Source organism: Arvicanthis niloticus, chromosome 14, assembly GCF_011762505.2.
Source record: "Arvicanthis niloticus isolate mArvNil1 chromosome 14, mArvNil1.pat.X, whole genome shotgun sequence".
Classification (NCBI taxonomy): Eukaryota; Metazoa; Chordata; class Mammalia; order Rodentia; family Muridae; genus Arvicanthis; species Arvicanthis niloticus.
Window position 1 is genome coordinate 70901066 of NC_047671.1, and position 20250 is coordinate 70921315.

At 41.8% G+C, this 20250-nt stretch overlaps 1 protein-coding gene across 1 annotated transcript in view; it reads right to left on the reverse strand.

The window, feature by feature from the left end:
* Psma8 (proteasome 20S subunit alpha 8) overlaps positions 1-20250 on the reverse strand; it is a 51442-nt gene that overhangs the window by 6772 nt on the left and 24420 nt on the right. Inside the window, exon 4 of the mRNA XM_034517949.2 lies at positions 19975-20097. Coding sequence (XP_034373840.1) covers positions 19975-20097 — 123 coding nt within the window. The remainder of the gene's footprint in view (positions 1-19974; positions 20098-20250) is intronic.

Here is a 20250-nt window from a genome sequence, read left to right on the forward strand (position 1 = left end):
CCATTGACCTTTGCCCTGGAATGCTGGTGAGATCCTGGTGGCCTGCAGGTGAGATAAGAATAGGATAGGGTGCTCCCGCTGTGAGGTACTTAACTGCTAGCTTTCTGCTAAACTTGTTTATCAGTGTGGGACTGGGAGGAAGTGGTCCTTTTATTACTATCCAACAGGAAGGAGAAACATCTGAGGGGAATAGACAATTATCTTGCCCAGCTGTGGATTCCACAGACATCTGCAACATCAACCTCTGATGTCCACCTTTGTTTTTTTTAATTGTTTTTTTTTTAAGATTTATTTTATTTATTCCATGTATATGAGCACACTGTTGCTGTCTTCAGACACACCAGAAAAAAGCATCAGATCCCTTTATAGATGGTTGTGACCCACCATGTGGTTGCTGAGAATTGAACTCAGGATCTCTGGAAGAGCAGTCAGTGCTCTTAACCACCCAAGCCATCTCTCCAGCCCCGATGTCCACCTTGATAAGCCCTTCTTTTAGCCCATCCAGCATGTGTGAAGTCTGGCACTAAAGCTGTCATACTTCTGTTAGTACTAAGAATAAATTTATTTAATGTAAATTTGAATTGAGTCTGTATTTTTGGTCTTCCTTAGTGGATTCAAATGCCATAGCACTAGCATCAACTGAAAATTAAGTGTTTAAACAGACAAAGTGTGCCCCCCCCCCATTCCACTCTCTCCCTGCAATAGGCTCATGGCCAAATCATAATGCAAAAGGCATTTATAAGGTTCAACTTCAAGAATCCCCACAATTTTTAACAGTCCCAATGGTGTTTAAAACACCAAAGCCTCTTCTTGAGTCAAACTCTTAATCTTAACCTCTATAAAAAAACAAATTACATACTTCCAACATGCAATAGAATAGAATATACATTTCTATTCCAAAAGGGAGAAGAAAGCTCAAAGCAGAGAAACGCTGTGAGGAAGGCATGTGCTAGCATAGAAGAACAGAAGACACTAGTGTGGCTGAGCCAAGAAGGTGGACAGCTAAGTAGACAAAGGGATTAAAGTAGCACGATAAACTTCATTTTGTTTTCCAGACTCCATTTTAAGTTAACTCGCCCTTAGAGAGGCATGGCCCCCACCCTTGTGTTCTGAGAAAAACACGAAATGTCTCTGGCAGTTGCAATATAGACACCGCAGGTGCAGATAACAACAGAGTGGGCTAAGAAAACATAAGTCATTTTCAGGTCAAGATACTCCTTTTTGATACATGGTCCCTCCTTGTGGTTTGACCAGATGTTGTCAACAATAAGCTTAAAGGTCAACATTTTTTTACACTCTCATTTAACACCAAGGCTTTGAAGCCCCAGCTTGCAGGTTTTCCTTGATAAACCTCTTACCCCTAGACCTTGGAGCCACTCTCCTATCCTACTGCATCAGAAAGCTTTGTGTCCCAGGCTCAAGCCTGAATAAAGACTCTTGTGTGCTTGCATCAGAGTTGTGGTTCCTGGTAGTCTCTGTGGGGGTCTCTCGATCTGGACACAACATTTGGTGTGTTGGCTGGGAAATCCCCAGCGTCCGTGGACCGCGGAGGGTCCAGCACCGGCTGGTAAGTGTTTAGTGTCTTTGTGTATTGTCTGTGTCTGTTCTTACTTTTGTTTTTTGAAAAACAAAAAAGTCTCAAGGTGTCAGTATATGTGGCAGGGAGTGACTTAGAGTGGAAGCACTGGAGGGTCACAGCTTCTGGGGTGGGTAGGGTCAAGGATATGTTCCTGCAACCCCTTCTGACCCCGGGGTGGATGAGGTATCCACCAATCAGAGGAATTTCTGGTGGAAGATGGAGAGTTCCACCATCAGTTACTTTCCTCCCAGTGCTTTTGATTTCTGAAGTGGGAATCTGTGAGTCCAAGTTCTTGGATTCATTTTTGTTTTCAGTTGTGAAGCGGCTATTTTTTCTATGTCTGTCTGTTCTCATTCTTGTGTTGTTTGGACTTTGTCTGCATTGGACTGTCACAGAGGCCGTGGAACAGACTACCTCTCACCCCCTCAATCTTATTTTAACTCATTTTAAGGAATTTAAGGCTAGGGCTTATAACCTCTTTTTAGATGTGAAGAAAGGAAAGATGGCCACTTATTGTGTAAGAATGTAATTTCAGGTCTCAGCTTGAACTTAAAATTAAAAGATCTTTAAGTTTGAGTCAAATATTAGCTGCCCCGAGGCACATCCCGGGAAAAGCACATTCCAAAGACTCAAGCAAACATTCCAGGAAGAAAGATCCAAGATAGGAGTTTATGAGCCCTTGACACAGTAAACCTGGGTAAACAGAAGCTACTTAAGCTGACCTTCTTTGTTGTAAAAAGATAAGGTGCAAATTTGAGTTACTTAGAAACCAGGCCTGGGAACGGCTGTTGGAGTTTGGCCTTTATGGTTATTGTTTAAGAGGTAATTGTATAACTGCCCTTGTAAATTCTGTAAAAATAGTATATAAGCTGCCTTCAGCTTTAATTCGGGGTTCTTCTTGCAGGCATGCAAGGGAACCCTAGTGCACTGGTTTTTATCAATTTATCAATTTATCAATAAACCTCATGTTATTGCAGCAAATCCCATTTGTGAGTGTCTCTGGGGGACCATGTCCCCTGGTTTGGATCTTTAGAGTCCAACAACTGCAGCTTGGAGTGTCCAGCTCTAGATGTTGGCTGGCCACTGGAGGGAACCTTCTGTCTCCCCGTGGTTTCCGCAGTAGAAGATAAAGTGTTACAAAAGGCTAAAGGGCACCCTGATCATGTCCCCTTTCTACTAGTGTGGACGGAGTTAGTTACTATCCCTCCACCTTGGATTAAGCCTTTCCTCTTTCCCCTTGCTCATGTTTCTTTGTCAACAGGAACAATTCCAACCCTGGTAACCAATGAGTGAGGGCCTCCCAGACTAACAGCTCCTCTCTACACTGTTTCACAGAATAGTACCCCAGAAGACCTCATGTCCCCCCTTCTCCTTATGGATCCCCTTCTCCTGCACCACAGGGTGATGGGGAACAACTGGAGCTGGCTCTGGCTCCAGCCTCACCACCAGTGGCAACAGCTTTGGGGTGAGGAGGGGGATCTGCACAGAACAAAAAAAGTAGGTACACGGTGTCCCCTGATGCTAGAGGGCCAGAAGCAGACGCCACTGTTTTGCCCCTACAGGCAACAGGGCCAGCAGATCAAGATGGGATTCAACCTCACCACTATGGCCCTTTGCTGCTGCCAACCTCTATAATTGAAGGACGCAAAATGCCCAATTTTCTGAGAACCCTAAGAACCTTATTGACCTCTTAGACACTCTTCTCTTTACTCATCAGCCTACCTGGGATGATTGTCAGCAGCTTTTTCAGGTTCATTTTACTACTGAAGAAAAGGAGCGCATTATCCTAGAGACTCGGAAAGACATGCCAGGAAAATGGCACCCCAATCCAGAACCAAGCGGACAATGATGGATTTCCTTTTAGGAGACAAAAATTGGGGTTTCAATATGGCTGGAGGTAAGGGGTGTCTCCAGGTCTACCACCAGGCTCTGTTGGTAGGTTTCAAAGGGGCTGCTAGGTGGCCCACTAATTTGACCAAGGTTTATGATGTTAGGCAGGGAGCAGATGAACAGCAGCATTTCTCAAACAGGTCATGGAGGCTTTCCACTGCTCTATGAACACAGACCTTGAGAAAACAGAGAATTCTAGCATGGTAGCCCTGGCTTTTATAAATCAGTCAGTGCCAGACATCAGGAAGAAGTTACAGAGTCAAGAAAGATTAGGAGAAAAGTCATTGAGGGATCTAGTGGAAGTTGCAGAGAAGGTATACAGTAACAAAGAAAGTACAGAAGAACAGATTAAGGCAGGAAAGACACTGAACAGAGATTTGGCCACAGTACTTCTAGCCAACAATGCCTCAGATCAAGGAGAAAGGAAAAGCCAGCTTTACAGGAAAAGATGCTAGAGGACAAGATTCTAAAGGAGGCTGCCAATCACAATTAGGTAAGAATCAATGTGCTTACTACAAGGAAGAAGGTCATTGGACTAGAGACTGTCCAAAGAAGAAGCAGCAGGCTAAGGTCATGGTCAAGGGGGAAGAAGATTGAGGAAGACAGGGTTCAGACCCCCTCCTGAACCCAGGGTAACCCTTAGAGTGATGGGAAACCCCTGGACTTCATGATAGATACTGGGGCTCAAAACTTGGTGCTTCTAAAGGCCAAGGAACCAATGTCTTTCAAAAGGTCCTGGGTCCAGGGGATCACAGGTACCAAACAACATTCATAGACTACCCAAAGATCAGATTTAGGAATGAGATGGGTAATCCATTTATTTATGGTCATTCTTGAATTCCCCTACCCCTTGCTGGGAAATATTAGCAAAGATATGAGAACTCAAATTAATTTTAAACCAATTACTGGATCATAAAGGCAACCCAATCCAGGTTTGGACACTTAACTTGGCCTCAGAGACTGAGTACAGATTATGAGTCACCAACCTCCCCAGAACAAGACTTGGATGTCTGGCTGAGGAAATTTCCCCAGCATGTACAGAAACAAGGGGCATGGGCCTAGCAAAATTTTGACCTCCTGTGTTTCTTGAGCTTAAACCAGGAGGTGATCCTGCTTGGGTCCACCAGTATATTATGTCCCAGGAATCTCGGAAGGGGATTACACCCCATATTCATAAACCATTGGCCCTGGGAGATCTCAAGCACTACCAGTTGGCTTGGAATACTCCACTGCTACCAGTGAGAAAGCTAAAGTCTAATGATTACCATCCTGCCAAGAACCTATGGGAAGATAATTGCAGGGTGACAGACGTACACCCCATGGCATCTAACCTCTATACTTTGCTGAGCTCATTGTTGTCTGACCGAAAGTGGCACTCTGTCCTTAATCTAAAAGATGACTGTTTTTAAAATAGCTTACCCATACCCCTAAGAGTCAGGAATACTTTGCCTTCAAATGGTATGATCCAGAGGAAGGCATCACAGACAGTTCACCTGGACTAACCTTCCCCAAGGCTTCAAGAATTTACTCATCATCTTTGATGAAGCTCTGCATGATTACCTGGGTGAGTACTGAGCTAACAACTGGGATATTACTCTTCTCCACTATGTAGATGTTCTTCTGATTGCAACAGAGTCCAAGGCGAGTTTCCAAAAAAAGACTCAGAGACTCTTGCAGACTCTGGGGTGTATAGGGTATCAAACATCAGCTAAACAGGTTCAATTTTGCAAGACTACAGTAACTTACCTCAGTTAAATTCTGAAGAAAGGCTAACAATGGCTGTCAGCAGCAAGAAAAGAGACTGTCCTCAGTATTCCTAGTCCCTGACCGCAACAGGTGAGAGCATTCTTGGGGTCTGCAGGCTTCTAAAAATTAGAGGTTCCAGGCTTTGCTAAGATGGCTAAGCCTCCATATGAAGCCACTAAAATAACTAAGGACTTTATCTGGACTCAGGAACAACCGAAGGCTTTTGAAAAGGTACAACAGGCCCTGTTGTCTGCCCCTGTTCTGAGGCTGCCAGACATCACTAACCATTCCATCTATATGTTGATGAACATGGAGGGGTAGCTAAAGGGGTTTTGACCCAAACTTTAGGGCCATGGATACAGCTGGTGGCTTATTTATCAAAGAAACTGGACCTAGTGGCAGCAGAATGGCCTCCTTGCCTGAATATTATTGCAGCCATGGCACTGTTGGTCAAAGATGCAGATAAACTAACTCTGGGACAGAATTTGATTGTGACTACTCCCCCATGCAATTGAAGTGGTACTCAAGCAGTCTCCTGAGTGGTGGTTCAGTAATGCCTGCATGACTTATTATCAGACTTGACTAATCAACCCTGGCCAAGTTACTTTCTAGCCGCCTGTTTCTCTGAACCCTGAAACTCCTACCCAATCCTGACTTGAACCATCCACTCCATCCATGTGATGAGATTCTGGCTCAGATACATCGTACCTCACTTGAAGGACTCTCCTCTTTCTGAGACAGAGCAAACTTGGTTTACAGATGGGAGTAGCTTCATCCATGAGGGCAGGGGAAGCCAGGGACAGCAGTGACTACAGAAACAAAGGTAATCTGGGCTCAGTCTCTTCCTCCAGGCACGTCAGCTCAAAGGGCAGCATTAATACAGTCCCTCATCATGGGAAAAGGACTGGATGTTAACATCTACACAGATAACCAGTATGCATTTGCAAACCACTCTTGTGCATGGAGCCATTTACCAGGAATGAGAACTCCTAACAGCAGAAGGAGGAACTATCAAAAACAAAGATGAAATTCTACAATTCCTTAAAGCCTTCTAGCTGCCAAAAAATATTGGCAATCATTCATTGCTCAGGGCACCAAAAAGGAACAGCACCAGTGGCTAGAGGTAAAAACCTAGCTAACAAGGCTGCTAAGGAGGTAACTTTACAGGAAACAGCCATCTCTGTATTGGCCACTGTCTTATCTGAACTACCTAATCTCAACCTGCCAGAGCAACTGTTCTATACAGAAGAGATTAAGTGGGCTAACAACCAGCCCATGCATCAATGTCTAGAGGGCTGGTGGCAATAAACTGAAGGTAAACTAATATTACCTACCCCTTTACCAAGAATCATTCTTAGAAAAATCCACAGTCACCCACATGTGTGTTGGATAAATGGCAGATGTGGTCAGACAATCCAAAGTGACTTTCAATGATATACAGTGCTCCCTTGAGTATATAGTGACAGACTGCAAAGCTTGACCAATACTCTCAGCAATCCCAAACATCTAGGTTCCCCACTGTGAGGTTAGAGACCTGGGACCTATAGGAAAATTGATTTTACAGAGGTCAAACCGGAAATGTCCAGCTATAAGTATTTGCTGGTATTTGTGGACATTTTCTCTGATGGACAGAGGTGTTCCCAACTAAGACTGAAACAGCAAAGGCAGTGACCAAGAAATTTGTGGAGGACATCTGACCCAGGTATGGATTTTATCATATGATATGGTTAGACAATGGACCAGCATTTGTGTCCAAGGTAAGTCAGGATGTAGCAAAGTTCATTGGGGCAGACTGGGAATTGCATTGTGCACACCAATCCCAAAGTTCAGGGCAGATAGAAAGAATGAATAGAACATTAAAAGAGACCTTAACTAAATTAGCCTTAGAGACTGCTGGGAACTGGGTAATGCTCCTTCCCTTTGCCCTGTATTGGGTAAGAAATTATCCTTACCAGATGGGAATAACCCCCTTGTGGTTATCCCAACCCCTAATTGTACCAAGCCTGCAGTTGGAAGTCATTGCAGAACAGGAGGAGGATGATTTAAGATTTAGGGTCAGAGTTACCATATGGTCTTATAATATGTTTGGCCTAAATTATGTGCCCTTTAAGAAGCAGACCTGGTTCCAGAACTGCATAAGTTTCCACTAAGAGACTGAGTCTATGTGAGGAGATTTCGCCAAGGTATACTTGAACCAGATGGAAAGGACCTTACATCATCCTCTTGACCTCACCGACTGCCATCAAAGTGGACAGAATAACTGCCTGGTACAACTACACACACACCAGACCTGATAATCCCTTCTCCACTAAAGAAGACTACCTAACTCTAGCCTCAATGGAATGGAAGGTTCAAAAGGGCACCAACCCCCTCAAGTTAAAATTGACTCAGTCCTTTGTCTCCTGTCCCTGCTAACTGTATGTATTGCAGCCCCTAACTCACACAAGCCTTTTGGTTTAACTTGGGTGACTGAAAATTCTGAGACTGGCTATCATGCCCAACTATCCTGTACAAAAGAGCCAATTGGAATATCCTGGTTCTCAGACTTGATTTTTGATTTATGCCAGCTGGTTGATAAATTATGGCCCAACACCCAACAGACTCCTCAGGATTCATACCCTGAATACTGATGAAGGACTTTTTACATATGTCCAGGGCAAAAAGAGCTATCAAATGTGGGGGTGGAAAACAGTTCTACTGTGCTGCCTGGGGATGTGAAACATCAGTCACCAGAAATAGGGGACCGAGAGTGTCAAAAGAAGATCTTATCACAGTTGCTCAGGCTCACTGACAAGGGAAAACAAGCCAAGGGATGAGAAGCTGGGAAATCTTGAAGTCTCTGCATCAATGGGCTTACTACAATCCTTGGTTACTCTTTATAGTCAAACTCCTAATGAAGCCAACCACAAGCAAGTCAGCAACTGCAATAGGCCCAAATCAAATTCTAGCACCCCCTAAACCAGAACTGGTCCCAACACCGTCTAGACCAACAACTACCTTATCAACAGTTACTCAATTGCAGGGTCCCTTAGTTCCATAGTTCCCTCTTGAACAACCAGAATCAGTGGCTCTCCTCTGGTCAATGATGTTAAATACCTTCTAGATATTAAATCCTTCCAAGCCTGAACTTACCACTTCCTGCTGGTTACAGTATATGTCAGACACCCCCTTTTATAAAGGTATTGAGTTAATAGCATAATACAATGTTTCTGAAAGGGATTCTGCATGTAAATGGTCTCAGGAAGGTCTAGCTTTAACCCTCCAAACCATATCAGAACAGGAAAGATCACACCAACACCTCTGTGATCAGACCACTCCCATAGTCCACTCCAAATGGATTATTCCTCAGAACAGGCATGGTGGACCTACTCAACAGGACTGACCCCTTGTGTGAATGGGGCAGTTCTTAATTCTTCTACTCCAGATTCAATTAGTGCCCAGTATAACCTATTATTCAGAGGAATGGTGCTGAAAGCCTTGATAGGACAAACTGAGACAGGCCTAATGAAACAAACAGAGAACTTATCTCTTTGATCTTCACACTGACTCTATGGGCAGGACTAGCCAGAGCCGGCACTGGATTAGCTGCACTGGCATTACAGGAAAAGAACTATAACAGTTTAAAAGCAGACATAGATGAAGCTATCCAGTGCCCAGAAAGATCCATTTCCCACCTGGAGCATAATGTAGATTCTCTGGCTGAAGTAATGTTACAAAATAGCCAGGGACTAAACTTAGTTACATCACTCTACCAATTGACCCAAGTCTGCTGAAGTGGCAAGAATCTGCAGCATACCACCAGAAGTTTTTTGATGCATTTCTCTCTTTGGAGTCCCGACAAATGGAGCTCAATTGTGCAATGTAAGGTGGACCAATACATGCGTGTTGTTAGCAAAGAATCCTTCATCATGTGTCCTTTCATGTGCTTGCTTTAGCAGAACATCCTGTCTCCTGTGTCTGCTTCAGTAAATCATTCCTTCATGTGTTTGTCCCAGAAAAACACAATCCAATACAACTGACTTTCCAAAGAACCCTTAAGTTTCCACTTCAGTACTGTTTCTGACTCAGGGGCACCTGAGTCTTTTACCATAAAATAGCAGCAAGTTAATTTATATAGCATGTAAATACTATGATATAAAATCAAGTCCACACCCAATAATTAGAAATAAACACTGAGGTTGGTCGGCAGAGTGTACACCTTTAATCCCAACAGGCAGATCTCTCTGAGTTCTAGGCCAGTCTGGTCTACAGAGTGAGCTCCAGGACAGTCAGGGCTGTTACACAGAGAAAATCTGTCTTGAAAAACTAAAAAAAGAAAAGAAAAAAAAATAAAAGAACACAGAGACAACGTTGAAATACTTAATTCATTTAAAAATGAAACCCATTTTATATTTGTTGTGTTAGCTTTTTTGGTCTACCACTACAAAATACCACCAATTAGGTGGCTTCAAGAATGAAAACTTCTCAAAGTTCTGGAGGCTTGAACTACAAACTGCTTCTAAACAAGGGTTTTCTTACAATATCCTCACACAGCTTCCAACCCTACCGTACCCTAACCCACTCCACCCCTGCTTTGTAAAATATGATTTTAAATAAAACCACAGCACTTAGATTAACTTACTAGAATTTGTTATGTTTTTTTCAATTCATAAGTTGAAGTTCTAACTCTTCTATGACTAGTTTTGAAGGTTAGATGTTTGGTGAGATAATTAAGGTTAAATGAGATTTTTAAAGTAGGACTTTAATTTTTGTGTCCTTTGAGATGAGAGAGACACCTAAGTCACCTTTGCTATGTGAACATGCCAACAGGAATGGGGAAAATGTCACAAGGCCCCACCTCTATGGAGAGATACAGGCAGTTAATAACTACCGAGAGAGGTAGAATTAGTCTTCGCCAGGGATGAGCCCTCTAGTTGGTTATCCAATACAACATGGCTAACCCTAAAATATATACATAATAGAAGCAACATGAAGCAAACAGACTTAGCAATTTTCTGTGTGTATACATACATATTCACACAAACAGACACACATACATAGGTGTGTAACAAGCGTGAAGAAAAAGAGGCTATAAATTGTAGAGGGAGCAGGGGTAGGAAAGAGGTGTTGGAAGGTGGAAAGCAAATAGAGAAAGTGATGTGATTATATTTTAATTAAAAAATAAAATGTTTTTGAAAGTAACCTTGAGGAGGAGAGAGATGGCTCAGCATTTAAGAGTTCAATGTGCTCTTCCAGAGGATCTGGGTTTTATTCCAAGCTCCCACGTGACAACTGAGCTACCACCTGTAGTCCACTTCTAGGATGTGATGCCCTCTCCTGCTATTAGACATGCACATGGTACAGACATATATGCAAGTGAAACACATACATGTAAAAATACATCTTAAAAAAAACTTTAAAAAAATTTAATGAACATGTGCTCATGCACACACAAACATGTATACAGACAGACAGACAGACAGACAGACACACACACACACACACACACACACACACACACACACAGAATTTTTCTGTGTGTTATTTCCCACTCACTGTTTTGAAATACTATTTGGGTGAGCTATAGCATCATTCAAGCATTAAGAAAGAAAGGGACAAGCCAGGCAGTGGTGGCTCACGCCTTTAATCCTAGCACTTGGGAGGCAGAGGCAGGTGGATTTCTGAGTTCAGGGCCAGCCTGGTCTACAGAGTGACTTCCAGGACAGCCAAAGCGATACAGAGAAACCCTGTCTCAAACAAACAAACAAACAAACAAAGGAAGGGATATTTTAATGTCCTTCTCAGTGAAGTGTTCATATTCTACTCAAGGTAGTTGCTTTCTAACAGTTGATTACAGGTTGGAATCTGGAACCACGTGTTTTAAACTTTTTAAACTGGAACTTTTAAAACTGTTTACACTAAAGTCTCTTGGCCAATAATTATTTTAAAGTAAACAAAAAATTTCTTGTTAGGATATGGTGGTATATTCCTATAACTCCAGAAGTCAAGAAGCTGAGACATGAGTTCTAGGCCAGCGTGAAATAAACAAAAAAGCAAGCAAACAAAATAACCCCTACAATTTTAGAATTCTGTTCTCAGTAGTGACAGCATTGTAAATATTTTGGTTTTTGTTTGCTTTTGTAATGGCTTCTTTGTAGGCTGTATGCATCTCAGGCTGGGCTCAAATCGTTTATTCTCTTCACTCAGTAATACGGTGCTGTGACCAGTTTTAACTTTGGATAGTCAACAATCATTGGTAGTTTGGAGTGAATCTTTTATACTATGCCTTGGTCACCTGGAAAACACTGGATCACTGAATTACACAGATATTCTAAATGTTGATCTATCTTGTTTCTAAAATGTCAAATAAGTAAACTTCTTTTTACCAATAGTTTCATCAAAGAAATTGTCAGGCGCGTTGTGCTAGATAGATGTTTCTAAATCTTGTTTAAAACCTTGAATTGTATCATTAGCAACAAATACTATCTGATGTTTTCTGCAGAAACAGGCTCAGCCTGTTCAATTCTGAGAACACATCTTGGCACATTTCACATCTGAATAAACACCATTGTTGTCTATTGTTCTATGAGACACAAGTGAAGTGCCATTAAATATGAGCAGTTTTGACTTGCAAGGGAAAGAATAAACTAATTGTTTTTCTGAGCGCAATTCCCACCATGCTTGCAGATGTGCCGTATGCATGTGATCACTCCATCACACAAAAGGCTAAAGGGCTGTGCGAGTAGCCAATAGTTTACAGTGGCAATTAATAGCATCTACTCTTTCATCAAAGATAACTCGAATTTGCTCGTCTAGTTGCTGCAAACTCATGATGGTGCAGGGTACCACTAAAGCTTGGTGCTTTGGCACCAGCAGCTTTACCACATTCAATCAGTTTATCTGTCCACATAAAAAAAGAGAATGGTCACCTTAGTGTTATGAGTTTTCCTTGTGGGTTGTAGAGGCTCAGCTCGCCTCAGATATACTATGGGAAGGAAAGTGAGAGCACAGTGATCCAGGTCAATCACATGATGACTGACCTAGCATTTTTTATTGGGTTCCAGATGTTTAATCTTGCCCTTTTATAGAAATTCTGAGGAAGCATTGAGACTATCAAAGGGGTAGAAATGGGAAACTAACTCTCAAAGATTTCTCCAAGTATTGATAAGGCCTCAGCCTTCAACTGGTGACCTCAGGGGCACAGTCTTATTACCCAGCTAGTGACTGAAGGGTTCAGTGGCTCACCTGCCCACACCTTATTCAACAAGAGGGGCAGTGAAGATGCCATCTGCAACCTTAGTCATTTAAGTCTATGGAGGTAGTTATATCTGTTCACTTGCTCACATTTGCAAGATGCCTCAGACTTTACTGCCAAGAGTAGAACCTCCCCCCCCCCAGCTTAATTCATATGCTGACAGTGAAGGTATCACTAATATTTCTGGATTGATATGATACTAAAATGCCCGGCCATTAGATTCAGTCAGCTTGCAGGCCAGAAGAGATACAGTTATGAAACCCATCTATTCTTAGAACAGGATGCAGTTGGACAATTACTTAACAATTCACTTTGGGTTGGTTGCTGTAAGATTGTCTCCTACCACCTAAACTACAGAATTAATTGTAAATTGGCCAAGCTTGTTGGTCATTCTGATCTAAAGATTTTTGACAGAGAACACTGAGTATCTGCGGTGGTTGGAATATGCTTGACCCAAGGGATGTCACTATTAGGAGGTGTGACCTTGTTGGAGTAGGTGTGGCCTTGTGGAAGAAGTGTGTCATTGTTGGGCGGGCTTTGAGACACTCCTCCTAGCTGCCTGGAGGACAGTCTTTTCCTGACTGCATTCTGATTAAGATGTAGAACTCTCGGTTCCTTATCCAGCACCATGTCTGCCTGGATACTGCCATGCTTCCTGCCATGCTTCCTGCATGGACTGAACCTCTGGACCTGTAAGCCAGCTCCAATTAAATGTTGTCCTTTATAAGAGTTGCCTTGTTCATAGTGTCTCGTCTTAATAATAAAATCTTAGTAACACATAAGTTGGAAACAGGGACTGGGGTATTGCTGTGATAGGCCTGACCCTGCTTTTATTTGGAAGAATGTGAATTTGGGACTTTGTATTTAGAAAGCAATGGAAAGCTTTAAGTGAGGCTTAATGGGACATACAAGTAGAATCATGAAAGACAGTGTTCCTGAGGCTGATTTGAACTGTGGGGACCTAGCTCAAGAGGTTTCAGAGAAGTCTTTTCTGTATGTGGCTTAGATACTGTTCTTATATATTTTGGTGAAGAATATGGCTGCTTTTTGCCCTTGTCTGAAGCGTCTACCTGAGGCTAAGGTAAAGACATTTTGTTGATTAATTACACTGACAAAGAAAATCTCAGAAAAGCCCAGCATTGATTTTGCCCTCTGGTTTACTCTCATGAACAGTGTTTTGATCAAGCATTGCAAGCTTAGAAAGGAAAAATACAAAATGTATGGTACATGTAATAAAGGGGAACCAGAAAGTGAAATAGAATTAAATCTTGTGTTCAAGGAGATAAGCAGATTAAGGGAATGGTGAATTTGGAACAAGATCTTACTCAGCTAAGCTTATTGTTTGCCACTGAATAAGAAACAGTTATATCATGTTAGATGTTATTATTAATTGGTTATTGTTTTCACTAGGACTTTAAATCTGGAATGAACTATAATCCAAAAATGGAGAATACAGGATTTGATCTGGATCTTCAGGCACAGTAGTCATGAAAAGCTTAGGCCTAGCCATGATAATATATGCCTTTAATCCCAGGATACAGAGGCAAGCAAATCTCTAAGTTCAAGGCCAGCCTAGTACAAAGCAAGTTTCAGGTAAAGAAAAAGTTAAGTCCATGTGTGATGGTACATGGATTCAATCCCAGCATTCTGGACACATGGCCATGCAGATCTTTGAGTTCAAGGTCAATCTACAGAGTAAGTCCTGGATAGTCAAGCTTAGGCAGTGAAGGAGCTTTAGAAAACAGAAATCTGGTAATGATGTAATAGAACGAAAGGATCAAGTTCTAGTTCTAGCAAGTAGCAGAACTTGGCAGCTATTGCCATGTGGCCCTAGCTTTTGAGTATAGAGGGGACTACTGGGACAATTGATGCTGGTTAGCTGGAGCTAAGAAATTAGTGGTGATTAAGAAGAAACCAGCATTGCTGAGGTAAAATCTTCTGGGAATTGTTTTCTGAGAGCACAAAGAAACTGTGTTCCTCATGTTTCAACTGGATTTGATAATGTGTAATAATCACCAGGGTGGTGCTGGTGAGGTTTGGTACTGTGAGAGGGCAGGGAAGCCAATGGTGAAGGTACAGTCTCAGTTGCAGTTGATGGCCTAGCACTGAAGGGGCCATGCAAAGAATTTGAGGCTTGTCATCATGAGAACCTATGAGGGACTATGGGTGAAACCTAGCTGCAGTGGAAGTCTCCAGTACGATGAAATAATCACCAAGTAACAGCAGCAGCAGTGGAGTGGAGTCAACCAGAGCCTAGAGTGCTACAGAGGGCAGAGCTGGAGACGTGGCACAAACCGTTTGGAGGAGCCCTGAAAATCATGTGTGCATCCCAGGCACTAGAACAAGAAGCTGTAAAGTTGAAGTTGCCTTAAAGACCCCAAGATGTTTGAGATGCCAGAGCCGTGAGTTATTTGCTGAGTGAAGTTGCTACTGGAGTGGAACTAGCCTAGGAGAAGTTTGTTGCAGTCAACAGAGCAGAAAAGAGTTGGGGACCTGAAGAGCACTTTGACATCAGACACGGAGAAGCAGAGCTTAGGGTTTGCTCAGCTGGCTTTTGGTCTTGCTTTGGTCCAGTATTTCCTTACAGTGATGTTTTGGAATGGTAATGTGTATCCTGTGATGTCAGAGGTATGGATCTGCTTTTGACAGTTAAGCGACTGGAACACTGTTGACACTGTTATAGACAATAGAGACTTTGGAAATTGGGTGAAATGTATTTTGCATTATTCTATGTTTAGGTATGGCCCCTATAGTCTCATGTGTTTGAACAATCCTATGGGGGTCAGGGAGTACAATGTGGTGGTTTGAATATGCGTGGCACAGGGAGTGGCACTATTAGGAGATGTGGCCTTGTTGGAGGAAGTGTGTCACTGTGGGGGTGGGCTTTAACCCTCCTCTTGGCTGCCTGGAGAACAGTCTTCTCCTGAATGCATTCTGACCAAGATGTAGAACTCTTGGCTCCTTATCCAGCTTTGTCATGGTGTCTCTTCACAGCAACAACCCCTAACTAAGCACTTGTCCAGCTCAGTCAGCTCCTTACATGTAACATACCTTCTAGTGTCATGAAATCACAAAGTTCAGACCACATGTTCCAGACACAGAGGCAGGTCCTTCCATGCAAGTGTGATTTACCACTGTATCCAGACACCATGGTGGAACTCATCAGTTCCAGGCTCCTTGACTCCTCTGCTGCACTGTGCGTGAGGTCTGTACATGGACTGTGTTAGTGGAGGTCACGGACCTGCATCACCAGCTCTTGCCAGATAAAAACTCACGCTGGACACTGAAAATGACAACTGGCAGGGTGATTTAGAGCTGGCAAACTCTCCTTGCAGTGACCAAACTGGTGATGTACAAGCAGAAAGACAACAGACTTTCAGACATCAAGGGACACACCCAGAAGGACTCATACCAAATTCAGAATTATTTTTCATTCTACCCATCCTGGTTCTCTTTTCTAGATTATCAGCCTTTCATTCCAAGATACTAGGGTTTCCTGCTAACCTTGAAATGTATAACAGTTTTATATCCTATTATTTGAGCTATAATACTATATCTCAAGCTTCTGAGATACCCTTATCTCTTATAATGAGTCTTAGCATCATCCTGTAGTTCTGGAGTTTCATAGATACCAGCTAAGGTACTATTAGGTACAGTAGATCTAAAGAGACCTTCTGAGCTAAAGAAATCTACCTCAATACTGGATTCCCATGAGAGCTGACAGTCTCACTGGAATGGTCCTGAGATCAGACATCATGAATGTCTGGCTACCAGATCTCACTGGCCAGGAAAGACATAGAAAATACTGTACACACTCACAAAGGCATTAATGGGGAGGTCTAGGAAAACCAGTTACCTCCTGGAGCAGAGGTTTGCTGATCATATTTTGAGAATTGTAATTTATTCTTTATATTTGATTTGGCTAAATACTTTAGACTTTTAAGTCCCAGCAACTGTTATATAGGAAATATTTGATATTTCATAACAAGTCATCTGGACAGAGTCTTCCATAACTCACCTAACATACCACCACACAGGCTTGTCTTTCTCTAACATCTAGAATGTAACAGGTTTGTTTAAGGCACTCCTACCTCCAGTGTTCAGAACAGGTCTAGGCAAATCTGCCTTGGTCCTCTTGTTGAAGGAAGAAGAGCCCCTTGCACCTCCAGTCTCATCTAGCTACTGTTCTATTTCTATGCTCCTCTTTATCATCATAAAAAGACAAAACTAGCCACTGCCTTCCTCATCACCTGCTTTTTTTGGAGGGGGATTATGAACATATAATGAAATATTAACAGTATATTCCTTATCTCTAAAGCTGATACTAACACTGAGATATGTATTGTACTTTTCTCCACTTACACACACACACACACACACACACACACACACACACACACACAATTTCAGTATTATAGATACCATATTACGTTCATTTATTTATTTTGTGGGTATGAGCTGTGTTTGTGGGTGGAGGTCAGAGGACAATGTGAAGAAGTTGGTTTTCATCCATCAGGTGGGTCCTGGGAATTGAAGTCAAGAGACCTGGCCAAGCATCCTTACCTCCTGAGCTGTCTCACCAGCCCCATGTCGTCTTGTTTGACTACATTATACTTACCACATCCAGAAAACGTCACAGTGTTATCTAATATAAGTCCACATATAAATATCTCTGCACCTCTAAAATATTCTTTGAGTTTATTTTCCCCATCCAGATATACTCAACAATTATGGTTCACATTTGTTTGTTTTGATTCATTTACATTAAAAAGGTCTTCTTGTGTTTCTTCTGTCTTTCAATAGCAAGAGACTATTTCATGTTCTGAACATATCTGATTGTTCCTTTCTTATTAGACTCAGGTTACACCCAGTGGTATTAAATACTTCAAAGGTAAACTATCTCCTTACCCAAGCATCAGTTGGGAAGCATGTATATCATTTTAGCCACTGTGATAGCTATTTTTGTCAACTTGACTATATCCAGAATTAACTAAAACGCAAGTGGCTGGTATCTGTAAGGGATTTTGTTTGTTTGTTTTTTGTTTCTCAAGACAGAGTTTATCTGTGTATCTCTGAGTGTCCTGGAACTTTGTAGACCAACTCACCTGGCAAGAGATTTTTCTTAATTAAATCATTTGAAATGGGAAGATCCACTTTAACCTGGGTCACACTTTTTGGTGGCAGTCTATATAAAACATGGAAGAAGGAAGCTCGTGTGATGGTTGCTTGACCTCACTCTTGTTGGCAAGTCCACCCCTTTACTGGTAGTAGAGCCTGCTTCCTCAGGATTCTGGTGTGTACTGAAGACTAGCTGAGACATCCAGCCTTAGAGACTGAACTGAATTCTTGGACTTTCCATTGGTAGACAGCCACTCTTTCACTAGCTGGACTACAGTATCTAAACCACTCGAATAAATCTAAATAAAGTCTTATTTGATACTGAGCACAGTCTGTAAGTTCCCATGTGTGTGGAAGATGTTCCTACAGAGAACATGGTCTCACTAGACTAGAGCTGAGACTGCCATTTAACTTTGGCAGACAGCAGAGCAGAGCATTCTTCAAATCCACGTCACTGGTGAAGTTTCAAAATATTTGAAAATTCTTTCATTTTCCTAAGTAATGGGCAACAAAACAAAGCTCCTTTTCCGGATGCCTTCAGGCATTAGACAAACTAAATAGAGAACCATTTATGCAAATTTAGAACTACATTAGAATGGATAGTAATGTTGTAAAGATAACTGCAACCTGAAGATAGCAAGCTTAAAATATATTTCAAGACTTACCATAAAATTATTAGATCTGCTTAAGGCAATGACTGGAAGACATAGAAAGCAAGTAAGGCACCGAGCTGGCTCTGCAGGGCAGGGCTGCCGACCCTGAAGAACCTCAGTTGGCTCCTTAGGATCCAGAAGACAGAAGAAGAGACCTGACTACTGCAGGTGGTCTGCAACCTCCACACGTTTACTCCACACACATACAAATAAATACGTGTAATAACATTTAAAAAGATAGTACAGGTCATAGCATTTCTAATTGGCAGGATGAAATACTAATACTTTTCAAGGGCAAATCCATAGCTTCTGACTCCTAGCTTCCCTAGGCAGATTAAAGACAGCTGTGAGAAGCACCCTTATGTTGGTTGCAAGATTATAATCTGCTGCTTTTGGCCTCTGAATTAAGAAACAGTAGCTTGCTAGTATGATTAGTTCAAATCAACTTCTTTTTCCCCTTGGAGACCATATTTCATGTGTCACCCAACCTGGCCTTGAGCTTACCATGGAGCTGACCGTGAGCCTGGATTTCGGATCTTCCTGCACTCATCTGCTGGATAACTGCTCCTGGGACTCAAACCCAGTGCTTCATGCATGCTAGGCAAACAATCTGCCATGTGAGGTACAGCCTCAGCCCTCAGCCAAACTGTTGACTCTATACAGTTAATAAAGACCATGGTGGTGTTTCCACCATTAATTTCTTTGGCTTTTAGTACTTGTAAAAATAACTCAATGTGGAATTACTTAAAGCTTGAATACTTAACTTTAATAATGAAGTTAAAATCACTTTTACTACTCTCTGGAGCTGTAGCCTTATGCTTATACAAGGTAGTTTATGAAAATTCACTGCTGGAAACTGTTACTAAGTTTCTCTGGGTCCTGGGCATTTGCATTTCCTTTGAGCAAACCATTAAAGAAGGTGGCAGTATTCTGAAACAAGAATAACTTACACCGAAAAAGAATTCCACTTATTATATGAAGATTATTTCTATATACTAACACATAGTATGTATTGGAGTTTATGGCTCTCTGACTCTCCTAGAAGAGAGGACATGGGATTGGATACATAGATCAGCAGTTAAGAGCACACACACATGAAAGGCTTACACCAGGGCCAGACGATCTGATCCCCTTTTCTGACCTCTGAGAGCACTGGACATGCAGCATTCAGACAAAACATCCATCCATATAAGTGGAACAAATGAAATATTTCTCTGTGGAAAACAGACTCAGAAAGACAAATATTACACTTTCTCCTCACAAAACACATGAAAGTAGGCAGGGGTAGTATGAAACAGGGAGGGTAATGGATGAACAACTATGAATGGAGTCCAATGATATGCATGCATAAAAATGTTATTAGACCTCAAACATTAAGGTGGGGTTAATTCATCGGGTTTATTTTGTTTTGTTTTCTGAGACAAGGCATCAGGCTGACCTGAAACTCACTATGTAACCCTGGTTGTCCTTGAACTCCCAGCAATTTTGTGGACCCAGCTTCCTAAAACCTGGGATTATAGGTATGCACCAACAGGGCTGGCTTAAACCAAGGTCTTTTCACAATCCTAAACCATCATTTCTGAAGAGCTAAATGACTATAATCTATAGTCTGTGTCACTGTCAATATTTTAATGCAACATAATTCTGTCATGTCCTTGAAAGCAATAAAGCATTTGCATTTATTACAAATTCTGCAATAAATTAATGCATTTATCTGACAACTTCTATAAAAAATGAATAAATTCATTACTCACTTTCCAAGCATGATAAGTACCGGAGGGATCTGTCTGATACAATCTTGGGATACCATCATCATCAAAGCCTACAATTAAGGCTGAAATACCAAAAGGCCTTCGTCCATTGCTCTGGGTATATTTCTAAAAAATAAAATTTATTTTTACTATAACAGTCTTAGTTACTATTTTATTGCTGTGATGAGACACCATGACTAAGGCAACTTTTATAAAAGAAAACATTTAATTGGAGGCTTGCTTACTGTTTCAGAGATTTATTAGTCCAGTATCATCATG